Source organism: Terrapene carolina, unplaced genomic scaffold (assembly GCF_002925995.2).
Source record: "Terrapene carolina triunguis isolate 2854851 unplaced genomic scaffold, T_m_triunguis-2.0 Scaffold68, whole genome shotgun sequence".
NCBI classification, from domain to species: domain Eukaryota; kingdom Metazoa; phylum Chordata; order Testudines; family Emydidae; genus Terrapene; species Terrapene triunguis.
Window position 1 is genome coordinate 64,104,365 of NW_020664419.1, and position 26,523 is coordinate 64,130,887.

At 45.1% G+C, this 26,523-nt stretch overlaps 1 protein-coding gene across 2 annotated transcripts; it reads right to left on the reverse strand.

The window, feature by feature from the left end:
- Window positions 1-3,060: 3,060 nt before the first annotated feature.
- Window positions 3,061-19,133, reverse strand: CSRP2 (cysteine and glycine rich protein 2). Of its 2 annotated transcripts, none has more exons than XM_024203606.2 (6): window positions 19,051-19,133; window positions 8,802-8,920; window positions 6,136-6,304; window positions 4,400-4,532; window positions 3,768-3,861; window positions 3,061-3,374 (listed from the first exon to the last, which is right to left on the reverse strand). In XM_024203606.2, exons 2-6 carry the CDS (start codon window positions 8,911-8,913, stop codon window positions 3,298-3,300), a joined length of 585 nt encoding a protein of 194 aa, XP_024059374.1. In that variant the 5' UTR covers window positions 8,914-8,920; window positions 19,051-19,133; the 3' UTR covers window positions 3,061-3,297. The 2 variants fall into 2 exon arrangements, with proteins under 2 accessions (XP_024059374.1, XP_024059377.1); XM_024203609.3 differs by lacking the exon at window positions 19,051-19,133 and adding an exon at window positions 12,806-13,034.
- Window positions 19,134-26,523: the final 7,390 nt, after the last annotated feature.

Genomic DNA, 26,523 nt, shown 5'->3' on the forward strand with positions numbered 1-26,523 from the left:
CCTTTGCTTTGAGCTGCTATAGAACTACCTCCTACATTCTATTTTGTAAATGCTGTTTCGCCTCACGCTACTCGCTCTCAAGGGGGAGATGAATATGGCTTGGTCCAAGGGCAACAAACCACTAAGGCCTGTTGTGGCTAGCTTTCAAAAAAAGATGGGTGAAGAGTAAGAATGAAGCCTTCCTTTGAGAAAAAAAAAACCTAGCTACATGAATCCACCTTATGCTTCCATCTGGCACTGATGCCTGGACTTGGGGGGTCTGAATAAGTAATTTCTGAAAACTAGGGGAAACAGGCCATGATCACTGTGCATCTACCTTTCACTGCTGTTCAGGCCAGTCTAGAAATTGTCAAATTAAATTCTGCTGCTGGTGGCATGGCCAGGATAAAGAGGTGTGCTTAATAGAAATGACCATGCTGGGGCTCAGATTTACTTGTGGCAGGGGTGTACTACAGAGCTGTGGGCCTGCTCCTAAACAGCCTGTCCTCATCTATGGATTAGTCATCCATTGTGTGCCTACTGAACAGGGCCTAGAAGAAGAGGAGACTTTGGCCCAGGCATCAATTTGCTCCTTGAGAGTTTGATTGAGTCATATGCATTCCTTGCATATTGCTTAATGTGAAATGGTCAGATGAGCCCAGTGGAACTGTCTCAGCAATATGCCCCCACTCAGTGTAGAAGCCTAGCTCCTGTTGTTGGAGCTTCCCAATCAAGAGCCAGGGAGCAGGTGTTGGCATGGGCTAGCCTTGATGTTAAGCACACTTGACTAGCTGTGGTTCAGTCTGCAACTTCTTGACATTTTATTTTTGAACTACAGCAGTCACTAGGAAAGAATAGTGATAGTATTAAAAAACCACTAGTGAGGGGCTTTGTATGCCTCCTTAAAAAAAATCCAAATCATGAGTCCCCTCTGCTGGCTTCACCCCAGCAGTTAATAACTAAACCTTGGTCTGAAAGCTGGCCTGACATCAAAGTTTCCCCTAGGGCTGGTGTGTGTGGTTTCAGTTTGCGTACAAGTCAGCTTGGAAGGCCCAGTGTAGAACCAGCACTTAGTGTTAAAAGGTGCAGTTCTGTGTTGAAAACACCTTGCTTTGTTAACAAACATGCTGAGAGCCCCTCCTGGTGTTACTGTTCCTTATGCAGGGGGCTCAGCAAACAGACCATTTTCCAATAAGAAAAAGGACAAAGAAGCATTAGTACAGAGACTTCTTTTCCAGCTGTGTGGCTGCTGGATCTTGCCCACAAACTCATTGATTGGGGGGGGGGGGGGGGGGGGAAAGAGGAGAAAGGAGAAGAGGTTATGAAGGAATTTTCCCCCAGGACAGAGTATTAGAACTTCTTTGGCAGGGTGGGGCATAGGTCATGTGCTGGTTTGAACTAGTGTAAATGGTGGATTCCCTGTCATGTGACATCTTTAAATCAGGAGTTGAGGACTTCAGTAACTCAATCAGCCGTTAAGGGGTCTAATACAGGAATAGGTGGGTGATGTTCTGTGGCCTGCGATGAGCAGGTGGTCACACTAGATGAACTAAGCACTTGGCTACTCATGGGTTACTGGAAGCTAGAAAACAGCCATGTGCCCATGGACTTGAAGAAATGGCTTTAATCACACCCAGTGCTTTCACACAGCAGGAATGGGAGCCACTTTACCATGGCAACCCCACATGCTAAAGTAAGAGACAACAGTAGTGTGTAATAATGACCACTAATATTTTCAGTCTATGTAGAGAGACTGATGAAAAGTCCTTGATAAGATGTGATTGAGTGATGCCCTTTTAAGATTTTGTCAGTAGCACCAGAGGGCATTCATGTTTTTGGATACATGCACAAACAACATGCCTATCTTCTCTATACTTTTAGAAAGTTCCAGCATTAATGCTTGTTACCTACTTATGCATTCTACACACCTAGCCCTCCTCCAGACTACATACATTAACTGCCTCATCATCTTCATTTATTATTGGGAGGGGTTGTTTGAAAGGCTTACCTTCCCACTTGGACAGTTCAAGCCTAGGCTGTTTCTATTAACCCATTATCTGTTTTTCAAGCATTAGAACAAGACTGTAGTTGTCTCGCAGACATGTTTTAAGAGACCGCTAACAGTGAATTGTTTGAACTTTAAGTGCTAGTTTGTGCAAGTAGCTACACACACACACACACACACACACACACACACACACACACACACACTTTAACTTTGACTAGAGTAAATACTTTAAAAACAAATTCCAGGACAGTAACACTGTGCATAGGTTAGGTTTATGTGCAAAGACTGGGATCAATATGGGCTTTAGCTTGGATGATAAATTAAACTCCTCTTGTTTCCTCTCTCCTGAGCCCACCCCCAATTGCCAGGAGATGGTCTCTTCCCCCACAAAAAAGGATACAGTTCAGAAGGGAAGACTACCATGCCTGCATCAGGTCTTAAGTGTTTTGAGTTACTTTACTTGGAGACAAGCATCTTCCTGCCAATCAGTGTAGATCTTTCAATCACCTTTAAAAATGTAAGTGAGAAGCTGAGTTTATTTGGATGTATAAAGGAAGCCTTGATGGGGTTCCCCCCACCCTGGAGGGTGGGGAGAGGGGTATTTACTCACTTTTACTTTAGGGAAAGATGGTCCTTTGTGCTCCTTTTTTTTTTTTTTGCTCAGAGAGTTTGGAAAGGGGGCTGGTCAGCCCACAGTTGGGGTGGACAGAGGTGCTAATGTATCCCACTAGTGGGGTGGGTTGTGTCCCTTTTGGTGCCTGAGCCTGGAGGCTATCAGTCTAACAGCCTTCACCGACAGCCTGGCTCTTGAGCTCAAGCTGTGGAGACCTAGGCCACCCCTACTGGCATACAGAGGACAATTCATACCCCTTTCAGGCTCTCCTCCCTCCCCCAGTCACAAGGGCTAGAAGCTTTTTAGGTTAAGCAGAAACTGGTGTAAACACATGACTCCAGATGCTGGGGAGCTAGGTCCAAGTGCCTTAATCCAGCACTGGTCTCAAGCTCTTTGTACTGGTGAGTTAGGGTAAGCAGTTTTTAACCTGATAATTTAAAGACAGGCTAAACAAACAAAGTCACAATATGCAAAGCTTTATTGAAGTGGAATGACAGTGCTAATAGAGTGTTCATTAACATGTGGTGCACAAGAAAAATAGAGAAATATGTAGTGCTTTAGTATTTGGTAAAAGCTCGATCTAAGCAATATTATAATACACTAGTGTCAGTTTCACAGTAACTAGTAACACTTAAGCTGCGCCTCGTTGCAGAGAAGGCGTCTCGGTGAATCATGATCAGTCTTGGATTTTACTCCTTCACTGAGCATGAACAAGGGCACCTGCTCCCTGGCCATATCCAAATCCTTTGGGGCCAAAGTTCTTTGCATAGCAGCCTGAAAGGAAGAAAAAAAAGCCAATGTTTTCAGAAAGACATGTTAGGATGCCTGCAAGTTACTGGACTTTATTGCTCAGGACTGCTCAGCAGTCTGCTTGCTCCAAAGCAACATTCATGGAAGGATGCTGGAGAATAGAGCATTTAGAGCCATTTAACTATGCCTCAAACAGAACATCACTAAGTAATATTGCACAGTTGCAGAACAATTTTGAGCAATACTGCAGTGCTAAGTGTCCCAACCCTGTCAAAATGAAGGAATCCTTATCAGATGTCAGCACAGGATTCCCACCCCAGAGTGACTCCAGATCTGAACTGAACATCTCTGGTCTTTAGAGAGCACATTACTCTGAACTGCCTACAGTTCGGGTTCATGCATGTTTCTTCATCTTACCTTTACAATAAATTTCACCTTCTTTTTCAGTCAGGGTTGTGGATTCTAGACTCTTCCCACACTTAGCACATCGGAAACAGTTTTTGTGCCAAGGCTAAGAGAAGCAAAGAGTACAAGTCATTGTATTTACTAGACACATTAGGTACAAGAGTAGCATTTAAATAGCAATAGGTACAGACTCCTGTAGCCTAAAGCAGACAAGGATCCTACTCTAGGAGTTTTGGGTTTCTCACTTAAATAATGAAATGACATGATTGGTGATAGATACCAGCTCTTTAACAGATTGTTTCAGATGCAAGTTAGCAAAGAAATATTATGCTTTAGGTAAAACACTAAATACATCTAGGTTTTGCCAGAATCTAACATGACTGCAGCCCCAGCCACATGCATTTGTCTTTAAAATCCTCCCTCACCTCTATCTTGGTTTAAGTGACACTGAACTGGTTTGATTAAATGGTGTTTTCCATGCTGAGAAGCTGCTATACTAAGGGAATTTTGCATCACAATAATTGGCCTACCTGACTTTTTCTGGCTAAATATGCTCAGAACAGTTTTGTTTTTAGCCAGCCCTTGTTTTGACTGTGTCTCCCCCACCCTATTTAGCAAAGAACTTGATCAAAATCCTACTTTACCTTTCCAGCTCCTATTACTTTCTCAGCAGCATAAACAGAATCACCACATCTGGAGCATTTCTCTGCACCTCCAAATTTCTGAGCAAACTTTGAAGTATTTGGACTTGTTGTAGGTCGGTGAGGAGATGGTGTGCTAGAAGGAACAGGTATATAGTAGGTCAGTCTTGTGCTCCTATTTACCCTCTAAAACAGTGGTCCCCAAGCTTTTCATGTCACACCCCCCCTTACCCCTGTCCGCACCCCTTCTCCCTTGAGCCACAGTCGGGAACCATGGCCGGGAGTGTGGCCACAGCTCCTGGGGAGGGGAGGGGTGGACAGGGGTAAGGAGGCCAAGGCTGTGGCCAGAGCTGTGGTTGGGGCTAGGAGCCAAGGGCAGAACGGGGCTGGGTGGCCCTCCCTTCCAGCCCCCTGCCATGTCCCCTGAATGTTCCTCCATGCCCCCTTATGAGGGCACACTACTCTAAAAGGAGGAGAACAGGGAGATATCTGAATACGTGCTACAAATTAAATACAAATAATTATTTGTATTTAGTTAACCTAGGTTTTGCCAGAATCCATAATGACTGCAGCCCCGGTCACATGCATTGGTCTTTAAAATCCACCCTCACTTTTTTTTTTTTTTTTTAAATTAAGACACTGAACTGGTTTGATTAATGGTGTTTTCCCATGCTGAGAAGCTGCTATTTTAAGGGAATTTTGCATCATCATAATTGGCCTACCTGACCCTTGTATTTAGTTAATGACTGCATGATGTTAAGTTTCCTCCATGTCATAATACTTCCCAGTTATCCAGAAGGTGTAAACACTGCAAAGTAGTATCTAATACTGAATACTGACTTGATGAGCCATCGCCCAAGTCAGTATGCCAGTTTCTAAGTTAAATTTGGAGATACTGACTGAACAACCTCATGAGAATTTACATCTCAACTGTTAAAATCTAGAAGCTGGAATTTTAGAAAGATTGAGCTACTAACAGTTGAACTTTAACGGAACTAGATGTCCAAGTTAAGCCTTTCATGAAGTCATCAGAAGTGTGTACTAGTTATGGCATTTGCAGTTTAGATAGCAAACTGCAACTCTGAGCAGGTTTCGATACATCTTTAAGTACTTTTACCTGGCCTGCTGTAAGAACCAATTCTATCACACTTTTGCTACTAGCTAGCCCACTAGTTGCTATATCCGAGACTGAAATGCACTTTAATTTAGACAGAGCAGGATTAATTTTTCCATAGAGACATTAAATCTCTATACAACCTCAAATCCTCCTTTATTTTAATTCATAACTAGAACACAGGCTCATACACTAAGCTTTGACAAGGTTATCAGCCAGTAAGTAGGATTTGAATACTAAACAAGCCATGTTAGTAATCTTTACACTTGCATAAAGCCAGTAACCAGCACAATATAATTTTTAATCATCCAGAGAGATTAAAAGCTTGATCCTGAAGTCCTTGCCTACAGGTAACTCCCACTGATATCAGTGGAAGTTGCGTGCAGCAGGACTGCAGGAACAGGCATCATGGGTTCAGTGCACCTCTGACCTGCACAGTGTCTCTCTACTTCAATATTCTGCTCTGGGATACGCTGGCATTTTGGTGTGTTTAGAACACAGCCACATTATACATCTGTAAGAGCATTTGGCCTTTAACTCCTGCATGAAGAACCTTTGGCACAACATGAAGATCACATGCCAACTGTACATCTTGCTGTGAGATATAGTGAAGAGTTGAACTTACTTGTCATGCTTGATGCCCAGTCTCTCGCCTCTGTCCATGTTGAGCGTGCCTGCTCCTTGGCCATACCCATAGCCTTTAGGTCCATACTTTTTTCCATAGCAGGACTTGCAGTAAACCTCATCGTCATGAATTGCTACAGTTGTGCTGTCTAAGTTTTTCCGACAAACCACTGGAAAAAAAAAGTTTTAAATTGTCAGAAGGGGCCATTTTCGACCCTAGCACATGAAGTAAACCAAAAAGTGTCAAATGCCAGATGTCACAGGTTCCCCATCCACAGTTCTTCCTAATGAACTGTGGAACTGCTGAAAATTAGAAGAGGCAGCTTCTCTTTTGAATTGGTGAATTATGTTTAGTTCATAAATAGGCTCTATTCCCTCCCACCCTCATGGTGCTTATATTTAAAGAATGGAAATTTGCTGTAGTTTGATTAATGAGGTTACACAGAAAACCAGATACTAAAGTCAGCAATTTCCTCTCTTGCTTCAAGTTACATGGAAACAAGCATCTATATCAGTGCAGAAGCATTTACCTGGCTGACCGTTCACAGCCCTCTGTTCACATAGACAAACTGCTTCCCCACAGCTTTTGTAATGCTATTATAGATCCTGGGGTTCTGTTTACTTTTTATGGATACCAGACTAGAACTGTAAACCCAGGAACCAGATTGCTTTCAGTAGCCTATGATGTAATTATTGGGTATCTTTCTATTGCAAATGGCTGATCCTCCTTTTCCAAGGAATGCAGAGCTTCAGGAAGAATGAAAGCAGGTGTGAACAACAACATTTTTAGCAGGCAAGAAAGAATTGGATGTATTATGGAGATTGATCGGAGGACAGAGTTAAGAGACTTGCCCAAGGTCACATCAGTAAGGAATACAGCTATTTCTGCTTCCCTCTTCTAAACACTGCTCTTGTAACTACGTTTAGTGCCCTTTCTTCAGTCATAGCATTTTGATGTCTGTACGGAATACAGGTTGGACTGAAAGCCCAACTACAACCCAGTTCTCTAAGACTTAGCTTAAAAAAAAGCAGTAAGCTTCAAAATACAGAGAAACCTTTGTTTATTGCATTGATTCAGTAGACCAGCAGTTCTCAAACTGTGGGTTGGGACCCCAAGGCGAGTCACAACACTGTTTTAATGGGGTTGCCTGGGCTGGCGTTAGATTTGCCGAGGCCCATGGCCAAAGCCTGAGCCTCACCACCCAAGGCCAATGCCTGAGGGCTTCAGCCCTGGGCAACCGGGCTCAGGTTACAGGCCCCCCTAGGGTGGTGGGACTCAGGCTTCAGTCCACCCTCCTGGGGTCATGTAGTAATTTTTGTTGTCAGAAGGGGGTAAAATGAAGTTTGAGAACCCCTGCAGTAGACAGTTGATACATGGCATTTTAGAATAATTAAGAGCAATTAATCAGTTTTAAAATACACTAAGTCTTTATGTTTTAAGCTCAGCAAAACTAAACATGACCTTGGTTTAGTATGTTTCACCGAGTGAAGCCAACCAACTGTCTGACTGCATGTTCCAAGTTTCTAATAGGAGAAACTTCTATAAAATCTGAACTTAAGCCAACTGAGCCACAGCCAAATAATTTGTTATAATTGCTGTAGAGTACCAGGAAAAGGAACATAAACACACCTATATCCCATCATCACACATAGATGGGATGTTGCATCTATTAGTGGCAAGCTAGTTTTGAAAGTCTTCCCATTTGTAACTGTAGTTTCCTATAAACCAAGGCTGAACCCTAATTCTGGTCCCCAGAGAGTCGAGGCCAGAAAGCTGGGCAAAGTGACACTGCATACTTGCAATAAGTTGAAGTACTTTGACTTTGTTAGACAGGCAGTTGGTGAATTTATAAGATTACCTTTTTTCCAACTAATCAACAATCTTTACAGCAGAAAAAGCTAAATTTGATGCCTGAATGAGTTGGTTAGACTGAAAAATAGTGACTTGGACTCTACTCATCTGAAATAACCCACAGCCTCCTATGCCAAGGAGGGCTAGGATTTTGGCTCTGCTACATGTATTAGTTAGAAATTCAGCCAAACTACTGATGCTTTAATATCCTACACAATCTACATGGACCTGGGTGAAAGAGGGAAGGGGGAGAGGTTCATTTAATTATTCCTTCAGCCCTCCATCTACTTTCCAACAGATTCAGAAGCTTGGCTCTACAAAACTGTATCTAAACAAATCCAGCCTTCTTGCTGTGCCGTTACCTATTGGACAGAATTCAAATGTAGGTTTCACTCCAAAACATGTTCCATGCCTTTTACAGACATAAGGTTGTGAAGAAGAGATCTAGGCTCAGTTTAACAAGTCTCTTTATGACCTCTCCCACACCAGAGGAGAGGGACACTCTTTCTCAGTGGTTCTGGATGAGCTCTCCCTCTGACACGGAGGTCCTTATGAGGTGTAAGGGAAAGGGTGGCAAGTTAATCTAAGTGACAGCATTCATAGCATTCCTGAGGGCCCCCCAAAATTGGGGCACTCTGGCAACATGCACTGCCATTCAGTTTCCCAAGTGCCAACTCAGTCTTTATTATGTAACCCCTATGGATACGTTTGTAGAAGAGCATCTTGCTCGGATAATGTTCAGTCTGACATGCAATAGAATCACTGAAGAGAGTTGGCAGACAAAAAAAAAAAAGCAGTGTGTGAGGAATACTTACTGCAGAGAAAGCAGCATCTGTGGAAACTCCTCCCATCACACTGAACCTCTTCAGCATGGTAGACTGTTCGTCCACAGGCACTGCACTTGTTACCTCCTCCCCAGTTCGGCATCCCAACTCTGTGGAAGATACACCAGCAGTTAGAGACAGAGCAGCAAGATTAAGATTGTTCACTGAATTGTTCTCAGAGTCAATACAAAAGAGTCTGAGCTATGAACTGTAGTCATTTAACACAATGCTGCCGGTCTGCCAGATTTTTGGCTATTTTGAGCCTAGTTTAATAAAGGAAGTGTCTATAGTAGTCAGATTGTGAGTACTAAACACATTCTACATCCCAGATAGTACTCATAGGGTCAAATAGCCTTTATGGGCTTATCAGTAATGCTGCAGGAGCCTCCAAGTAAGCTTAGGGAACAAATCTTTAAACACTTAAGTTCCCACTGTTGTATGCAATATTGCTTGGTGCATTCAACAGAAGACCTGGAAACAGAAGATACTGCCTCCCCAAAACCACGTTTTACATTCCCTGTTCAGGATTTTGAAAGTTACATGAATTGGATATGCACAAAGTTGCATGCATAATGGCTTTACTGTACCTTGAATGAACATCCTCCCAGATAGATGTAATTTCAGTTTCTATGCTTCATTAATCCTGTTTCTCTTCTGATGGAAGCCAACCAATTGTGCCAACAAAGGGATTTTGTTTTTCTGCAGAGTCTATGCCTTGGAAAATGGCATAAGCCATAAGGTTTGCCTCACTGGAGAGCAATTCGCTATGCTAAGAGTTGTTTTTTTCTGAACTAGTGTCTGAAATTTAGTGGTTAATGGGGATTATTTCTGAGGCATCCTCATGCTAGTGACAAAAACCTCACCTTTACCAGGCAGGTATGTTCTGTGAGCCCAAATATTCAAAGTAGAATTTTGTGAAAGAAAATGGCTGACAACCACAAGCATGTAGTATTATTTCTTGTCACGTACTAAGCTGTAGTAAATTTTAGGAACATCATTATTGCACTTACTGGTTTGATACTTAAATATTTGCTAGTGGAGAGACTCCACCCCCTACAGCCATAAAAAGAAAGCTGGTGCTGCTACGATGGCACTTCTACAAATGCCAAAAGCTAACTGCTGAAAAAATTTCCAATTTAAGCAGAAGAGCACTACAGTTAAGGTAGATACTGGGAGGCCCTTGGGACAACTGGATTTTGTTTCTCAAATGAAACTGTTCATTACTTGTAATAAAGACATTGTTAGTTCTCTCACTGCAACAGCACTCCTCTATAAAGCAGATTTAAAGTCAGGATTTTAATGAGAAAATAATCTCAGAGTTCAGCTGCTCGTTTCCTCATGCCCACTCCCCCTACATTTTTCTATTTGTTGGCTCTTGTTCCAAGTTAGATTGTGAACTCTTTGGGGCAGGGGCCATGACTGTATGTTGAACAACACAGGGGAGGCCCAGTTAGTTTTTGTAATGCAGAGCCAGAATTCCACTGATGTCGTAGTTTTAAGACAAGGATTTCATCTATGTGTAAATATTGCAGCACCAGTATGGTATTGATATAGGGAAAGTTTACAGGGCCACAAGGCCTGCCTAACAGCCCTTGGAGCCTTTGAAAAGTTCTCCTACACTAATCAGAGATAGACTGGGGGGGGGGGGGGGGCAGGAGGAAGTGGAGGCTTCCCTGGCACAGCTCAGCCTCCCTTGCTACCTCCAATTACTGAAAAGGCAGACCTGTCCCTGATCGGTGCTTTGGACTCCATCTTATTAGTCAGAGGTTGATAGGCATGACATCTGAAGCTCCATCTCCCCTCTAACTGCTGGAAGCAGGACTCACACACCTACCCATCCAGGACCTTCTGTTCAGAGAGGATGTGAAGAAAGAAGAGTGGAGAAGTATTCCTCCCCCACCCCACTTTCAGACCTGTCTTTGCTGTTCCTAGTTGCTACAGCCCTTTGGGGAAAACAAGTAGTCAGTATGACTCTTGACCATGGGCAGCGGGTATAATAGGCCAGGGGAGGCTGCAGCTGGCCCTCCCTAGGCTGCAGAGAGATTACTGATGAACCCAGGATACTGAGTGGCAAGTACCAGCTCCTCAGCCACCCCAGAACCTGCATGGGACATATGAAAAGCTTCTTCCGATGAGAGTGAGACCCCTGATTGGGGTCTGGGGAAGGGAGGCACGGTGCAGCTGCAGCTGGCCCGGGGCTCCTCCGGTCAAGGGGAGAGCACTTGGGCCTCCAGCCAGCCCAGGGCACCTCCAGCCAAAGGGGGGAGTGCATCCTCCAGGTGGGAGGGTTTGTGGCTCTGGCCGCAGGGGCTAGCCTGCCAAAAGGGGGACTCCACCCACTGCCCATGCTCTTGATAGTTTCACTGCTGTCTGCAGGGTTTTGAATTGGAGTTGTAAGACTGACTAGTATTTTAATTGGTTTGCCAAGCTGCAAAATGCAATAAGCAGCAGAGGAACTGCTGCTGCTGTCTGCCTACAGACTCAAAGAAAAAACGCTCCACTGGTTTATGTTCAGTTTACATTTGAAAAGGTTCTGAAAAGACCTTAACAGCTAAAATTTTAAAAGAAAGTTAATTTCTGTAGAAAGAGAACCATGCATACACCATGACCAACTCCTACCTCAGCAGATCTGTAGGGTTTCTTCCTGAGCGCCACAGTTGGCACTATGGGGTCTAAAGAGAAGCTAGGCTAAGCACCATTCATTTAGTCTTTTATATTCTTCCTTTCCCCAGGCACTTGTTTTACAAGCCAGACAGGGTTGCCAACTTTCTAATTGCACAAAACCAAATACCCCTGCCCCACCCTTTCTCCAAGGACCTGCCCCTGCTCCCTCCATCCCCTGCTCTCCCCCACCCTCCACTCACTTTCACCAGGCTGGGGCAAGGGGTTGGGGTGCGGGAGGGAGGTGAGGACTCTGGCTGGGAGTGTAGGCTCTGGGGTGGGGTAGGGGAGGAGGGGTTTGGGGTCAAGGGGCTCTGGGCTGGGGCAGAGGAGAGGGTTTGGGGTGCATGGTCCCAGTAGCACTTACTGCAGCTCCCAGGAAGCTGCCACCATGTCCCTGCATACATGGATGGCCAGAGAGGCTCCATGCGCTGTCCTTGCATCTGCAGGTGCCGCCCCAGCAGCTCTATTAGCCAATGGGAGCTGTGGAGCTAGCCCACAGGGCGGGGGCAGTTCTTGGAGCCTCCCATGTGTGTAGGTGCTGCAGGGACCTGGCAGCCGCTCCCGGGAAGCGCATGGAGCTAGGGAGCCCTGCCTTAGTCCTAGGCCCCTACTGCACCGCCAACTGGACTTTTAACGGCCCAGTTGGCAGTGCCAACTGGAGCCGCCAGGATCCCTTTTCGACCAGCTGTTCTGGTCGAAAACTAGACACGTGGCAACCCTAAAGTCAGAGCAACACTCCTCCTACTTACAAGATCTTCCCCTTTGCCATCTCTTTGCTTCCAACACCATCCTTAACCTTCAGACTTGAGCTGAGCAGCTCATTATTTTCCCCATTGTGCAGCCCTAATTCAAAATTAGGAGCTCTGTTCAAGTAGCTCCACCTGCCTTAGAGTTAAATTGAGCTTCAGATACCTGTGGAGGAGTGGCATGGTGTGTCCTACAAAGGAATGCTTCTGAGTCACTATCTTTGGGAAACCGTACTGTATTAAGCATATGAATGGCTTATGCCTCTTTGTAGGCCAAGGACTGTATCCACTCCATGGGGCCTAGGTTACCACAGCTCCTCGAGGAACTGAAAACAATGGGGGGGGGGGGGGAGAAGAGATGATTAAGGCAAAGCACTGAGGTTATAAACACCTCCAGAGAAGTACCACCTGCTTGGGAGGCTCTCAAACCAGATTCTCCAGAGACCAACAGACCAAGGATTTTGGAATAAATGGACTGACCTTAAACTGACTTGGGGCCTTCATTCTGGTTCCTGATCTAGAGACCGATCAGAACTTTAGCCACAGGGGAAACCCAGCAGTGGGATTTGAATGGCTGACACCTACCAGAACCCCAGACTGGCATTGGGGTGACCTTTGGTGTTCTTTTATTGTTATTCTAGGCTGTCTCCAACGTTTTTCCCTTAAGAGTAAACGTGCTTGCTTAGAAGGAGCTGTGTGGTAACTTATCACGACTAGCAATACTGGTCACAGCCCTTGCAGAGAAAGCCAAGTGTAGGCACTGGCCTTTAGGCAGACTGGCTTGCTGGGGATATCATAGTGTAGATCAGGGAGCTGTAAAGCCTGAAAAAAATCCAGTCAGAAGCAAGTGAGATGCAGGTCTCTGCCCAGGCGAGGGAAGGGCTGGGAGCTGGAAACCTTTAAGTGGGTGCCCTTGGGGGAATATCAGAGTGGGAAATACAGGTGCCCTTGTACTGAAACAGTGACAGCATGCCCTACAAAAGGAATGTTGCCAAGTAACTGCTAAGAGACCTTTGCTCAATGGGGGGGGGGGGGGGGGGGAAGAACAGCCACTAGTGGAATGTGGGAAAACAAGATTAACTGATTAACTCAAATTGGGACATCTTAAGCGAATTCTTAAGCAGAGGTTTACGGAACTGTTCTGTTTAATACAGAAGTGGCTTAGTAGCTGTTCCATTTATGGTGGGGACATTAATTTAATTACTGAAATATTTCTTTGTGCAACCTTTCCAAGAGCTTAGCACTGTTGCTTCTCAATGGGTTGGCAATAATGAATACTCTGAGCAGGGTAGTAAGATTTGTTTTATGACACCACTATTTGTCATTCTTGGCCTCACTGTAGAGTCTAAAAATTAAGATTCCATTTCTTTTATTCAAGTGTTTGGCTGTGCTACCACACAGCAGCTGACATCAATCATGGCAAACAGGGTCCTCTGAAAGAGGGATACAGGCTGCATTCCTCTTCCAAACCCTTGTACATTAACTGCAGGATGGAGAAGAGATTCCTTCCCGCTTTTTCTATGTGTCTCAGAGCATGCCAAGTTGAAATTCTATTAAATAAGCTTCTTTCTTGGGCCTCACAGGGCTTTGGCACTGTTACAAGGCACTGACCTGCCTTTTGTTTTTGATTTTCACATTTGAATCTCTCCCTATATACACATACACGTACTTTAATTGCATCTTCTTTCTTACAAGAATATTTAAGAAGGGCAGCCCCAGTGATGAGGTACAGGGACTGAGACCCAGGTTCACAGCTCAGTCACAACCTTCCTGGGAGAGTCAATTAATCTACCCTGGGTCTCTGCTCCCCATTTGTAAAACAGGGAAAGCACTGCCATACCCCAGAGAAGCACGGAGAGGATAAAATCCATTATGAATTACAGGATGCAGATACTACTGTGATAAAGGCCATGCAAGTACCTAGACAGAATTTAAAGGCAGTCAGAATTTGATGTGCTTAAGGCTTTTGATTTTCAAACATCAACAAAGGTTAGTGCTTCAAGAAGGTGGGTGTCCCTGAGGAAACCACGGCCAACTGTCCTCCCCTTTAAAATTCCCATAGGAGCTTCTACAGCAGCAATAGCAGTATTCCTTGAGCTATCAGCACAAGTCATCCCCAAGCAGTCAAGATTAGAAAACAGACTTCAGTGAGAAGCAGTCTGTTAATCTGTTCCACATACAGCACCTCAGAGTGGTCAGATAGCTAGAGAACACTATAGTAGTCTGCCCTAAAGATCAATTCTTTCCACTTAAAAGCTAGATAGCAGGTGTTCTGTCTACATTATTCCAACATGAGCTATGCTACACATTAGAGCCCCACAGGCAGATTAATAACATTCTGATTTCAGTTCTCAGAAGGGTAGTGAGGATGCTGTAGCTCATGAAAGCTGCTTGCAGAACTTGATAAGCCTTCTGCTAGTTCAGGCAGGCCTTTAATGAATGTAAGAGCCATTGACGTGGTACTAAGTTTTCAAGATGTTTGTACCAATGGTACCCTAGAATTCTGAACCATTTTGTTTTTAATGAGTTCTTGACAGCCACCCTCCTCTCCAGAGGAGCGTACACCTGGACTTCCAGTATGCGCCTGCCAAGAGGTACTTAATTCTATCCCCTGCACCCCTTCTCAGAGCGGTGCTCTTATTTACTCCACATTGAAAGCCACGACTATACTACCCCCCCTCCCATTCCCCAGTTCGGTGCCGTTCACTGACAGGAATATAGGGTTAAGTCAGCAGTCACTAGTATTTAGGCAATTTTTTGAAAAATAAACAATTCAAGTGTTTGAGATGTTTCATACTACATTAAGAAACACCTTATCTTAAAGGGATTTGCTTGCCCTTGCTCAGTGATTGGTCTAGGAACTCACATTTCATACTATGTTAAGTAAAGCATTTGTCTGAGGATTGGGCAAAAATTCTGTAGGCAGCTGACCTTAAAGCTTTGATTCTTATTGAAGATTGGACTCGTGTTTTTTGCATTTAAACATGCACAGTGTGTAAAGTCACAAGTAGGACATCTTGCCTAAGGGGCAGTTCAGAAAAGAAGCCAACTTTAACCCTTCAGAAGTTTTAGCCATGACCACAGAGGACTCAATGTACTAGTGAAGGACACAAGAGCCAAAATTGATCAAGTTATTTTACCTAGCATGGTGAATAGGCAATATGCTAAACAGCAGCTTGTGGGGAAAGTGCTAAGCCACACTCCCATGGAATGCAAAGGGATCAAGGCAGTGAGGATGCCTCAAGAACACCTAGAGGCAGCTACTGTGCCCTGCAATTAGGTGCCCAACCCTGTTTGCTACCAAAAGAAGAGATGCGTACACACAATACGAGGTGCATGGGTAGAGCTATGCCTTCCAGGCAGCTCCCCATCCAGAAGTCTTCTACATTAGCTACACATTAAAAATGATACCTGGGTTTGAGTTTCCACTGGATGCAATCAAAAAAGACTAGAGTTTTGTAAGAGCCAGCCAGGAGCAGAAAAGCTATAAAATTAAAGCAACAGGAACCTAAAGAGTGGGACTACTCCCATGCACATAATATTTTACATAGAGCTGTATAATGTTCCCATAGCTGAACAGTTCATGACCACGTTGTTTTCACAAGCTAACTGCAAACAACTGTTTCTGGGTTTTGGAGTCCCGGCCGATGGGAAAATGCAACATTTCTATACTTAATTTCTCCTGCTCAGCTGTGCCCCCCAAACTGACACTTTCCCTTTTCCACTTCAATATATTTGTCCCACTTCCACAACTAGTTGGGTCTAACAAGTATGCAGACACTAGCATTATCACTACAACACTTCCATACAAGAGCATGCACTAGTACAATCTCCCCATGGCACATAAGAGCCCAGTGAGCCACCTTTGATACTAAACAACCAAACAAAAAAAACCCCACAAACACATACTACTGATTGGAGAGGTCACGGGGCGGTGAGCTGTTTGGAATCCTGTTTGGAAAAGCATGGCAAAACTAGGATGCTCTGAGCCAATGGAGATTCCCCCCCCATGCCCTCAACACAAGAGGACTGTTGCTTTGCATTCCACTGGATGAAAGAACTGTCTCCTGCAGAAGCCCTGCAAGTTTGTTTACTGAGCACAAGGAGCTGGTTCAACCATTCAGTCATGCAACCTGACAAAATAGCAAGAGTCCTCACCCCAACTATCCAATCTGCACAAAGTTGCCTCAAAAAAACCTCACCTTAGAGTCTGGAAAATGTTGCACTACTTTTAGACACTCCCCCCTTCCCCATGCAGTTTTTTTTTAAATAAACAAAAACAAACTCTATGATGCTTTCATAAAATGGCAACCTAGAAAAAGGGAAATGTGGAGTGTTTACTGTTTAGTATTTATAGTGTCTACTGACAGGCTGTTGTAGCATGAGATTCCTCCCCCTCCAAAAAAAAACCACACCCAAAAAAACAAACCAACATGCAAGTTTCTTAGACAGGAACTGTCTTGTACAGCATTGTCAGCACTCAATAGTTAGATAACCGCTGTGTACTTGAACTTCTGGAAGTAAACCCTGCTTCAGAAAAGTGAGCCCTTGCTTATGAAGTTCTGTGAAGAGAGCTTTTTGGGGGAAGGGGGGGGGGGAATCTTTCAAGCTACTAATCTTACATCAAGCCAATTTTAGATGTACATCAGACTAGCTTTTCTAGTAGCTTTAACAAGAGACCACACCAAGCCTTTCTAGTCATGTACTACAACATTTGTTACTGTGTAACCATTGTGACAGAAAGACCTGTTGAAAATGGAATTGTTTTGGCCAGGAACGTAAGTAATCAGCTTGGCAAGCTAATATGCCTATGTGCACACATATCCACTACAGTGGAACCTCAGAATTACGAACACCAGAGTTACGACTTGACTAGTCAACCACACACCTTATTTGGAACCGGAAGTACACAATCAGGCAGCAGCAGAGAACAAACAAAAAACCCACACAATGCAAATACAGTACCGTACTGAACATAAACTAAAAAAAAAAAGGAAAGTTTAAAAAAATTAGATAAGGTGAAGAAACTCTTCTGTGCTTGTTTCATTTAAATTAAGATGGTTAAAAGCAGCGGTTTTCTTCTGCATAAAGAAGTTTCCAAGCTGTATTAAGTCAATGTTCAGTTGTAAACTTTTGAAAGAACCACCATAATGTTAGGAACATTTCAAAGTTACCAACAACCTCCATTCCTGAAATGTTCATAACTCTGAGGGTCTACTGTATACACTTCTTTTCCACAGGTATCAGATAACAAGTGAATTTATATTGTTTCATAAACTGATGTTTTGAATTTATGTATGTTAGTCCACACACACCTTCCTGCCTTCAGTCAACTCAAACTTTGAAATGCAAACCCTCTAGACCCACTATTCTTAAGTGATTTTGCAGCAACTCTTCCCTCTCCACCCTCCCAAATGATAATGGAGATTCATAGATAGTAGTAGATATTGTTGATCTCACTACCCCACAACAAGTTGGGCCACTAATTCTACACTACCATTACCCAACAGAAACTGGTGGTTAACTTAGCTAATGTAATGCCATATAGCAGGGGTAGGTAACCTATGGCACATGTGCCAAAGGCAGCACGCAAGCTGATTTTCAGTGGCGCTCACACTGCCCCGGTCCTGGCCACCAGTCCAGGGGATCTGCATTTTAATTCAATTTTAAATGAAGCTTCTTAAGCATTTTAAAAACCTTAATTTACTTTACATACAATAGTTTTGTTATATATTCTAGACTTATGGAAAGAGACCTTCTAAAAACATTAAAATGTATTACTGACACACAAAACCTTAAATTAGAGTGAATAAATGAAGACTCGGCACATCACTTCTGAAAGGTTGCTGACCCCTGCTATATAGCATAGTTTTAGGAGACTACGTTATTGCAAGTATCAATCTAGTATATCCAAATGTATATATACGCATCAGGCTCAAGGCATTTCTAGCAAACTACTAATTAGTCAAGCACCCACCGATATCGGCATTATTTAACCATCCAGGGATTTAATTTGACCAAGGAGAAAGGCAGGGCCGGATTTCCAATTAGGCACATGCCTAGGGGCACCAGCGTTCTAGGGGCACCTCTCTAAAACTGTGTGCTACACGAACACCAGCTGTAGGCAGGGTGGGCGCTGAAGATGCTGTGCCTAGGGGCATGTATGGTGTAAATCCAGCCCTTAGCCCAATGAATCCAATATATTTTAGCAAAAATGCCCAGAATTGTGGGGCACTTAAGTTTACTAGGAGACAACAAAACCCACACAGGTGGTATTTTGTTCTCATTTTAAAAATCACTACCTAGTCACTGGAGGCCCATCTGCCCCATTGCTGGTTGGGCCAGCTTCAGGCTCCAACACGAATGCACCGCCCCAAGGAGTCACTGCACTCAGGAGGCAAGCCATGCCAGGGTACAGTGGATGTCCCAACACGAAGGATGTCATGATAGGAACTGGCAGACAGTTCCTACACGGGGTCATGAACCCTGAACCCTTTCTGTGAGCCACCTGTGATGACGCCAGGCCCCGCCCGGAAAGCCCAATGGCTGGGGGTTGTTGAAAGGCGGCAGGAGTAACTCCGGCCAGGGCAGCGGGGCGCTGTAGCGGCGGCGTGTTCGGCACTAGCCCGACACCGCGGGCCCCAGCTCCCCACCCAGGGAGTCACTGGGGGGCCGCGTCTCTGACCCACGCCGCAAGCCGGCCAGACCCCCAGTCACAAGACGGGGCCCCGCTGCAGCTGCAGCGCCAGCGCAGCCAGACGCCGCCGGCCCCGGGGCAGAGCTCCAGCCCACTCCCGGGCAGCGTGGCCGGGGTGCGGGCGGATACTCACCGCAGCGCAGCAGCTCAGGGAACGCGGCCGGTCTCACGCTCAGTAGCCGCCGCTGGAGCCTATTTAAAGGGTCCTACCGCGGCCGGGGCGGAGCTAGAGCGGGGAGCCCCGCCCCGCCTCCCCGGCTACTCCCCAGCCCCCACCCCTCGCCCTCTGGCCGGCCCCACTCCCCAGCCATCGGTGACCTTTAACCAGAGGTCTCAACTTCAACCCCTCCCCTCACGCCCCGGCCGTGGGTCAGAGGCAGAAGCCTGCGGGAAGGTTGGGGTCGCAGTTTGCAGGAGCTCAGCCCCGCGTGCGGGCGGCTCTGGGAGTGCTCAGCTGGGGAGCTGGATTGCAAAACTCAGCAGCCGCACTGGTGTGTATTAATCTAGGGTTGGGCGTGTAGGTAGTTTGGATATGGGGTTTTATTCCCAGTCCTCCCCCTCTTCTCTCCCCGCTCCCACCCCATAGCTGTCAGACAGCTGAGCTTCGCTAGCTGGTCTGAGACTGAATGTCGCCTAAAACTGCAATCCGGGGTGACCACAATAAACCAGTTTCAGACTGCTCGTTTCACTCTGCTTTCTTCCTCCAAAGCAGCCCATGGCAAGCATCTGGAGTAAGTGTTCAGGCTCCGTTAGCACGGATCCTTCGGCACCCACTTCAGAGGATGGTGGTAATCAGATGGTAGACATCTAAAAAAAAAAAAAACTGTAAAGCAGAAAATCTGTCTAGCAGAAACCCCTTATTTTTGGATAAATGTGTATTCTTAGTGAGGAAATAATTGTGTGAGCAGCACTTTTCCACTCTTGAAAGTCAGTAACCTATTGTTACTGAAGAGAGGGATTTGCTAATAAGACAAAGCAGCTTACATTTCTACAACACCTTTCGTCCAAGAGGATCCGAAGGTGTTTTACAAAAGGCATATGGCCATGAATCACTTCACCCACCTTTTGAAATGCAGCCACTTCTGGAGCAGAAACAACGAGGAGTCTTTGTGGCACCTTAGAGACTAACAAATTTATTTAGGCATAAGCTTTCGTGGGCTATAACCCACTTCAGTGTAGCATCTGAGTTACAGGATAGAAGAACAGGAAGTGAAAAATCCTATATGCAATAATGATATAGAAAAGTACATATCCAAATTACAACTTAGGCATAGCTAAAATACCAATACTCTTGCACAAACGCTGAGGGATCTTTATTGCCCACAAATGGACACAGCCTCCTATTTATATCTGATCAGGAGGATGGCACCTCCATCAGTGCAGCACCTCAAGATATCATGCTGAATTGTTAGTTCCATACAGTATTGACTAGTGGTGAACTTGGGTTTTGAATATTCTCTTAATAATGTTTGATTCTGTGCATGCCACCCAGTTAAACTGTGTTAGAAAACAGTTCTCTGGAAGCCATACTTGAATTGTGTTTTAATATCTTTTTAAACATGGCTCCTTCTTTAATATCAGCAGGACCTAGTGCGTTGATTGTTTTTGATTCCTCTGTCTACAGTGTTTTCTCTGATCAGGAAGAAGCCCAGGTTCGCCTCCCCCTGTTTATTAACCAAACACTAAATCAGCAGAGTGTTCAGACAAAGGTGCTCTTTATCTTATTTCAGCACAGGGAGTACTTTCTCAGCAGACTCTTATGTGTGGGCATTTTCTTACAAAACACTATAATTATTCTAAAGTGAAATGGCATTTTTGATACTGGCATTAACCCAGATAGCACCATTTTGTGTAAACCCTAAAGCACAACACCTGCTGCACGTTCAGAGACCACAAATTATCCGTATTATAAGATTAAAAATTACATGCACAACAGGCATGTGAATAACAAGAACAAATGCTAGCTGGCCTCTCCTATTAGAATGAGATAATAGGAGCACTAGAAGTTTCTGCCTGTGTTTGTGATGGTTACTTGAGGATATTTTCCTTCACAGTTGTTGTTATTTTTCTTTCTCACTACAATGAATGATGAAGGGCCACATTCTGCTGCCTTACTTATGCACTCCTTAGAACTTTACTTCATGATCAAACTCATTGCTTATGATCAAACTCATTGTGGAGTAAGGTAGTACTCACTGTAAGTAACCATGGCAGTCTGCCCCAAAGTGATTTTCCACAGCGATGCAGCACAAAAAATGCTAGCATTTATGTTATGAGAGGCCCTACAGGCTTTGTGGAAAAAGTAAAACAAAAAGAAACAGTTTGTTAGTTGACTTTCATGTCCTTCCTTTGAGACTGCAATAAGAGAAAGGATCTCCACCAAAAGAACAGAAGAGGGGTGGGACAGAGCCAGAAGTTTGGCTACTGCAGATTCTGTTTATCATGTCTAATGCACATTTCCTCTAGTCTGACCAATCCCACTCCCAGCCCCACAGTGAACTAGTTTGGAGTTAGGATATTTATCACTTCTCCATGGGTCACCTCCAGATGCTAAGAAGTTGTTTCTTTTGATAAAGCTTTCTAAAGACTATTATAAATATAAACAAAGGAAATCTAAATTAGAATCAAATGACTTCACAGTTCTGTTAAGAGTCTGAAACTACCTAACACAAGGAAATTCAGAAACCAACTGGCACTGTTTTTAATAACTTGTCTTATTGTAACTAGATGCTGAGATCTGTACAATAGCTAGGCATTGCGGAGTGAGTTAAGATAAATTAGCTGACAGTCTTAATTCCAAGACTAAGTTTACCCACTTTTGATCTTTTGCCACTCTAATATAGGGGCATAACTACGGGGCAAAGGGAGACTATCATAAATTCGTTGACACATCAATGACTGTGTTAACACACAGCAAAATCCTCCAGTCACAAAAGAAAAAAAAATAACAGTATTGTATATTTGAGAATTTTGTATAGCTCTGTATTCACTATACTTTGTAGAATCACTGTCTGAAAACAAGAATCAGGACCCATTTTGCTTGTGTTTTGCTTCTCTCCACATAATACATTTGTGTTGATTCTGGCTGTTCCTGTTGATACACATAAACTTTCCAGTCAACGGAGCAAAAATGGAGATTTTCTGTACTTTCAAAGGTCATATAAAGGGAGGAAATTGTATAATTCAGAAGTTTTACAGATAAAATTTGCATCTGGTCCCCTAGCACCTTGTCTCATTACCTTCCCCTCCTTGTTTAATCTGCACCCCTGGATCAGGTCTCCCACTCTTCATTGCTGAATTCTCTGTCTGACCCCCACCCTGCCTCCTTCAACATTGCTCATCTACCCCCTCTTCCAGTCCTTCTGTGATTTCCAGTCTGTCAATGGCCATGACTTCTCTTCTGCTCTAAGACCCTCTCCCTTCCCTCCATTGTCTCAGGCACTGACACCTCCTTTGACCCTCACAAGGTCTGCCCTGCCAAGCTCAGGGTCGCTCATTCCCTCCAATCACCGCTTATTTGAATAAACATGATTGTTTTGCTGCTACTTGTTCTCCCCCCTGTTTGTTTGTTACACCCTATGCTAAGATGTAAATTCTTTGTGGGGGGGAAACTTTTTAAAGAAGAAACTGTCTTTTTAATTATACGGTATATGTGTACAACACCTAACACTTGGGTGGGGGAGGCTACTCCCTGTTTGAGGCCTCCAGGCACCACAGTAATATAAATAGTGATAAAAGCATAATTGGCTCCTGTGCCATTTTGGGAGCTTGTGAGCAGGAGCTCCTCTTTCAGACAGATAGTAGCACAGGGGCAGTGGCTGGGAAAATGAAACTGGCGACCACTGGAACCTGGGGCAGGGAAGAGGAGGAGGAGGAGGAGGAGTTGGTGGGCTAGAAGCTTGACTCACAAACCTGGAGCAGCCAACCCCATCTCCTCAATAGCCTTCACAAACATGGTTAGGGCCATCCTGACATATACAGCCAGGCCAAACCAATGTTTGGAGAAAGATTTTGCTTCCCAGCAGCAGGAACCCAGCTGACGTAAAAAACACCCAACTTCATAGGGAGTGTCCCCAACCCAGCTAGCTATCCCCAAAAATCTCAGCTACCATAGACATCGGGCATCAAGAGAAGTCAGATCCCCCAGCCAAGCAATCACCACCCCCACTAACTAGAGAGGATAGCCAGCCTGCCCAATTCCGGACATCGGAGAAGAAAGAAGGAGACTCCAGATTCCAATGTCCAGGGTGTGAGGCCTGACTGTCAGGCTGGAATTCAAGAGTAGGCCAAGATTTGGACTAGCTCAACTCCAGAGTGATGTGTTTGCCTTGCAGTGGAATATCACAACTGTGAGCATTATTAGCTAGGAAAGAGCTCTGGGGTGAGTTAAAACCTGGCCTGTGTGTGCCCAAGGCTTCATGTGGATTTAAAGGGGGGTGTCATTGTAAATACACCTTTCTTCAATCAATCATATAGAACTTCAATGCAAAGGATGGTGTGTATGTGCCCAGTCACTCTAAAAGTAATGAAAAAAGGCTTTCTTTGTCCATCTCCTATAAATCAACATTTAGATTCACTATGGTGTTGTGTGTGAAAGGCAGGTTTGGGGGGTGGTTTGTTGGTGGTTGGGGGTTTTTCATTTGTTTAGGGTTTGTTTTGTTTTGTTTTGTTTTTTTGAGTTTTTTTTGCAAGGGGAGCTTTATTATTTCCCTGACACCGAGTCTGGATAAAACTGGATCATGCCAATGTTTGGCCCCAGCCCCCAAATTCCACTGCTTAAATCAGTGGTGGGCAACCTGAGGCCCGCGGGCCGCATGCAGCCCATCAGGGTAATCCGCTGGCGGGCCGCGAGACAGTTTGTTTACATTGACCGTCCGCAGGCATGGCCGCCCGCAGCTCCCAGTGGCCGCGGTTTGCCCACCACTGGCTTAAATGGAGAACAAACCTGGCTGCTGCATTTGCCCCCCTTCCTCTCCCCCCCCCCACCCCATTCCCCCGCAAAAAAAACCCACCCTAACCTCTGACATGCCTTGGTGCAAGTGTGCCACAGCAAAAATCCAGATCTGGTACTGGGATCCAGCAGTCATTCTGAGTTCAGCAATTTATAATTAGAAAAATGTTTTATGTTTGGATAAAAAGATTTGAGAACATTTACTGACTTTTTTGCTCCCTTTATGACCGTGGCATATATAGTTTTAGATTTTTGGTGGGGAAGTATTGTTCTGTTTCCTTCTGATTTCCTTGCCTGTGTTGAATGACTTGATAAAGTTTCTGAAGATATAAACAAGCAGCACTCTCCCTTCACTTGTAAAACTGTTGACACTCAGGGTATGTCTACACTACGGGATTAATCCGAATTTATATAATTCGAATTTTGGAAACAGATTGTATAAAGTCGAATGTATGCGGCCACACTAAGCACATTAATTCGGTGGTGTGCGTCCATGTACCGGGGCTAGCGTCAATTTCTGGAGCATTGCACTGTGGGTAGCTATCCCATAGTTCCTGCAGTCTCCTCCGCCCATTGGAATTCTGGGTTGAGATCCCAATGCCTGATGGGGCCAAAAACATTGTCGCGGGTGGTTGTGGGTATATCCTCCCCCCTCTCCAGGGAAGCAACGGCAGACAACCGTTTCGCGCCTTTTTCCTGGGTGAACAGTGCAGACGCCATACCACGGCAAGCATGGAGCCCGCTCAGCTCAAGACAGCAGTCATGAACATTGTAAACACCTCACGCGTTATCGTGCAGTTTATGCTGAACCAGAACTTGCAAAACCAGGCGGTGAGGAGTAGGCTATGGCAGCGCGGCGGCGAGAGTAATGAGGATATGGACATGGAATTCTATCAAACCGCGGGACCCGGTGCTTTGGAGATCATGCTGTTAATGGGGCAGGTTGTAGCCGTGGAACGCCGATTCTGGGCCCGGGAAACAAGCACAGACTGGTGGGACCGCATAGTGTTGCAGGTGTGGGACGATTCCCAGTGGCTGCGAAACTTTCACATGCATAAGGGCACTTTCTTGGAACTTTGTGACTTGCTTTCCCCTGCCCTGAAGTGCCAGAATACCAAGATGAGAGCAGCCCTCACAGTTGAGAAGCGAGTGGCGATAGCCCTGTGGAAGCTTGCAATGCCAGACAGCTACTGGTCAGTCGGGAATCAATTTGGAGTGGGCAAATCTACTGTGGGGGCTGCTGTGATGCAAGTAGCCAAAGCAATCACTGAGGTGCTGCTACGAAAGGTAGTGACTCTGGGAAATGTGCAGGTCATAGTGGATGGCTTTGCTGCAATGGATTCCCTAACTGTGGTGGGGCGATAGATGGAACCCACATCCCTATCTTGGCACCGAAGCACCAGGGTATCCAGTACATAAACCACAAGGGGTACATTTCAATGGTGCTGCAAGCACTTGTGGATCACAAGGGACGTTTCACTAACATCAATGTGGGCTGGCTGGGAAGGGTTCAGGACGCTCGCGTCTTCAGGAACACTAATCTGTTTAAACGGCTGCAGCAAGGGACTTACTTCCCGGACCAGAAAATAACCGTTGGGGATGTTGAAATGCCTATAGTTATCCTTGGGGACCCAGCCTACCCCTTAATGCCATGGCTTATGAAGCCATACACAGGCAGCCTGGCAGGAGTCAGGAGCTGTTCAACTACAGGCTGAGCAAGTGCAGAATGGTGGTAGAATGTGCATTTGGCCGTTTAAAAGGTCGCTGGCGCTCGTTACTGACTCGCTCAGACCTCAGCCAAACCAATATCCCCATTGTTATTGCTGCTTGCTGTGTGCTCCACAATCTCTGTGAGAGTAAGGGAGAGACCTTTATGGCGGGGTGGGAGGCTGAGGCAAATCGCCTGGCTGCTGATTATGCGCAGCCAGACACCAGGGCGATTAGAAGATCACACCAGGAAGCGCTACGCATCAGAGAAGCTTTGAAAACCAGTTTCATGACTGGCCAGGCTACGGTGTGAAAGTTCTGTTTGTTGAAAACCCGCCCCCTGGATTGACTCATTCCCTGTAAGCAAACCACCCTCCCCCCTTAAATCACAGCTTGATTTTAAAGGAAATAAAGTCACTATCATTTAAAAATCATGTATTCTTTATTAATTGATTATAAACATAGGGAGAGAACCGACAAGGTAATCTGGGTGAGGTTTGGGAGGAGGATAGGAGGGAAGTAAAAGGCCACTGAAAAAATTCAATATAATGACAGCCTTTTGGTTGGGCTGTCCACTGGGGTGGAGTGGGAGGGTGCACGGAGCCTCCCCCCCACGTTCTTACACGTCTGGGTGAGGAGGATATGGAACATGGTGAGGGGGGAGGGAGGTTATACAGTGACTGTAGTGGCAGTCTGTTATCCTGCTGCCGTTCCTGAAGCTCCACCAGACGCCGGAGCATGTCCGTTTGATCACGCAGCAGCCCCAGCGTTGCAGCCTGCCACCTCTCATCTTGAGCGTCCCTCATGACCTCACGTTCACTGGCACCTTTCCTAAATTTAGATACCGTGTCCTTCCACTCATTCAAATGAGCTCTTTCATTCCATTATTTCCGAGAACATCTCGTCTCGCATCCTCTTTCTCCGCCGCCTTATCTGAGATAGCCTTCG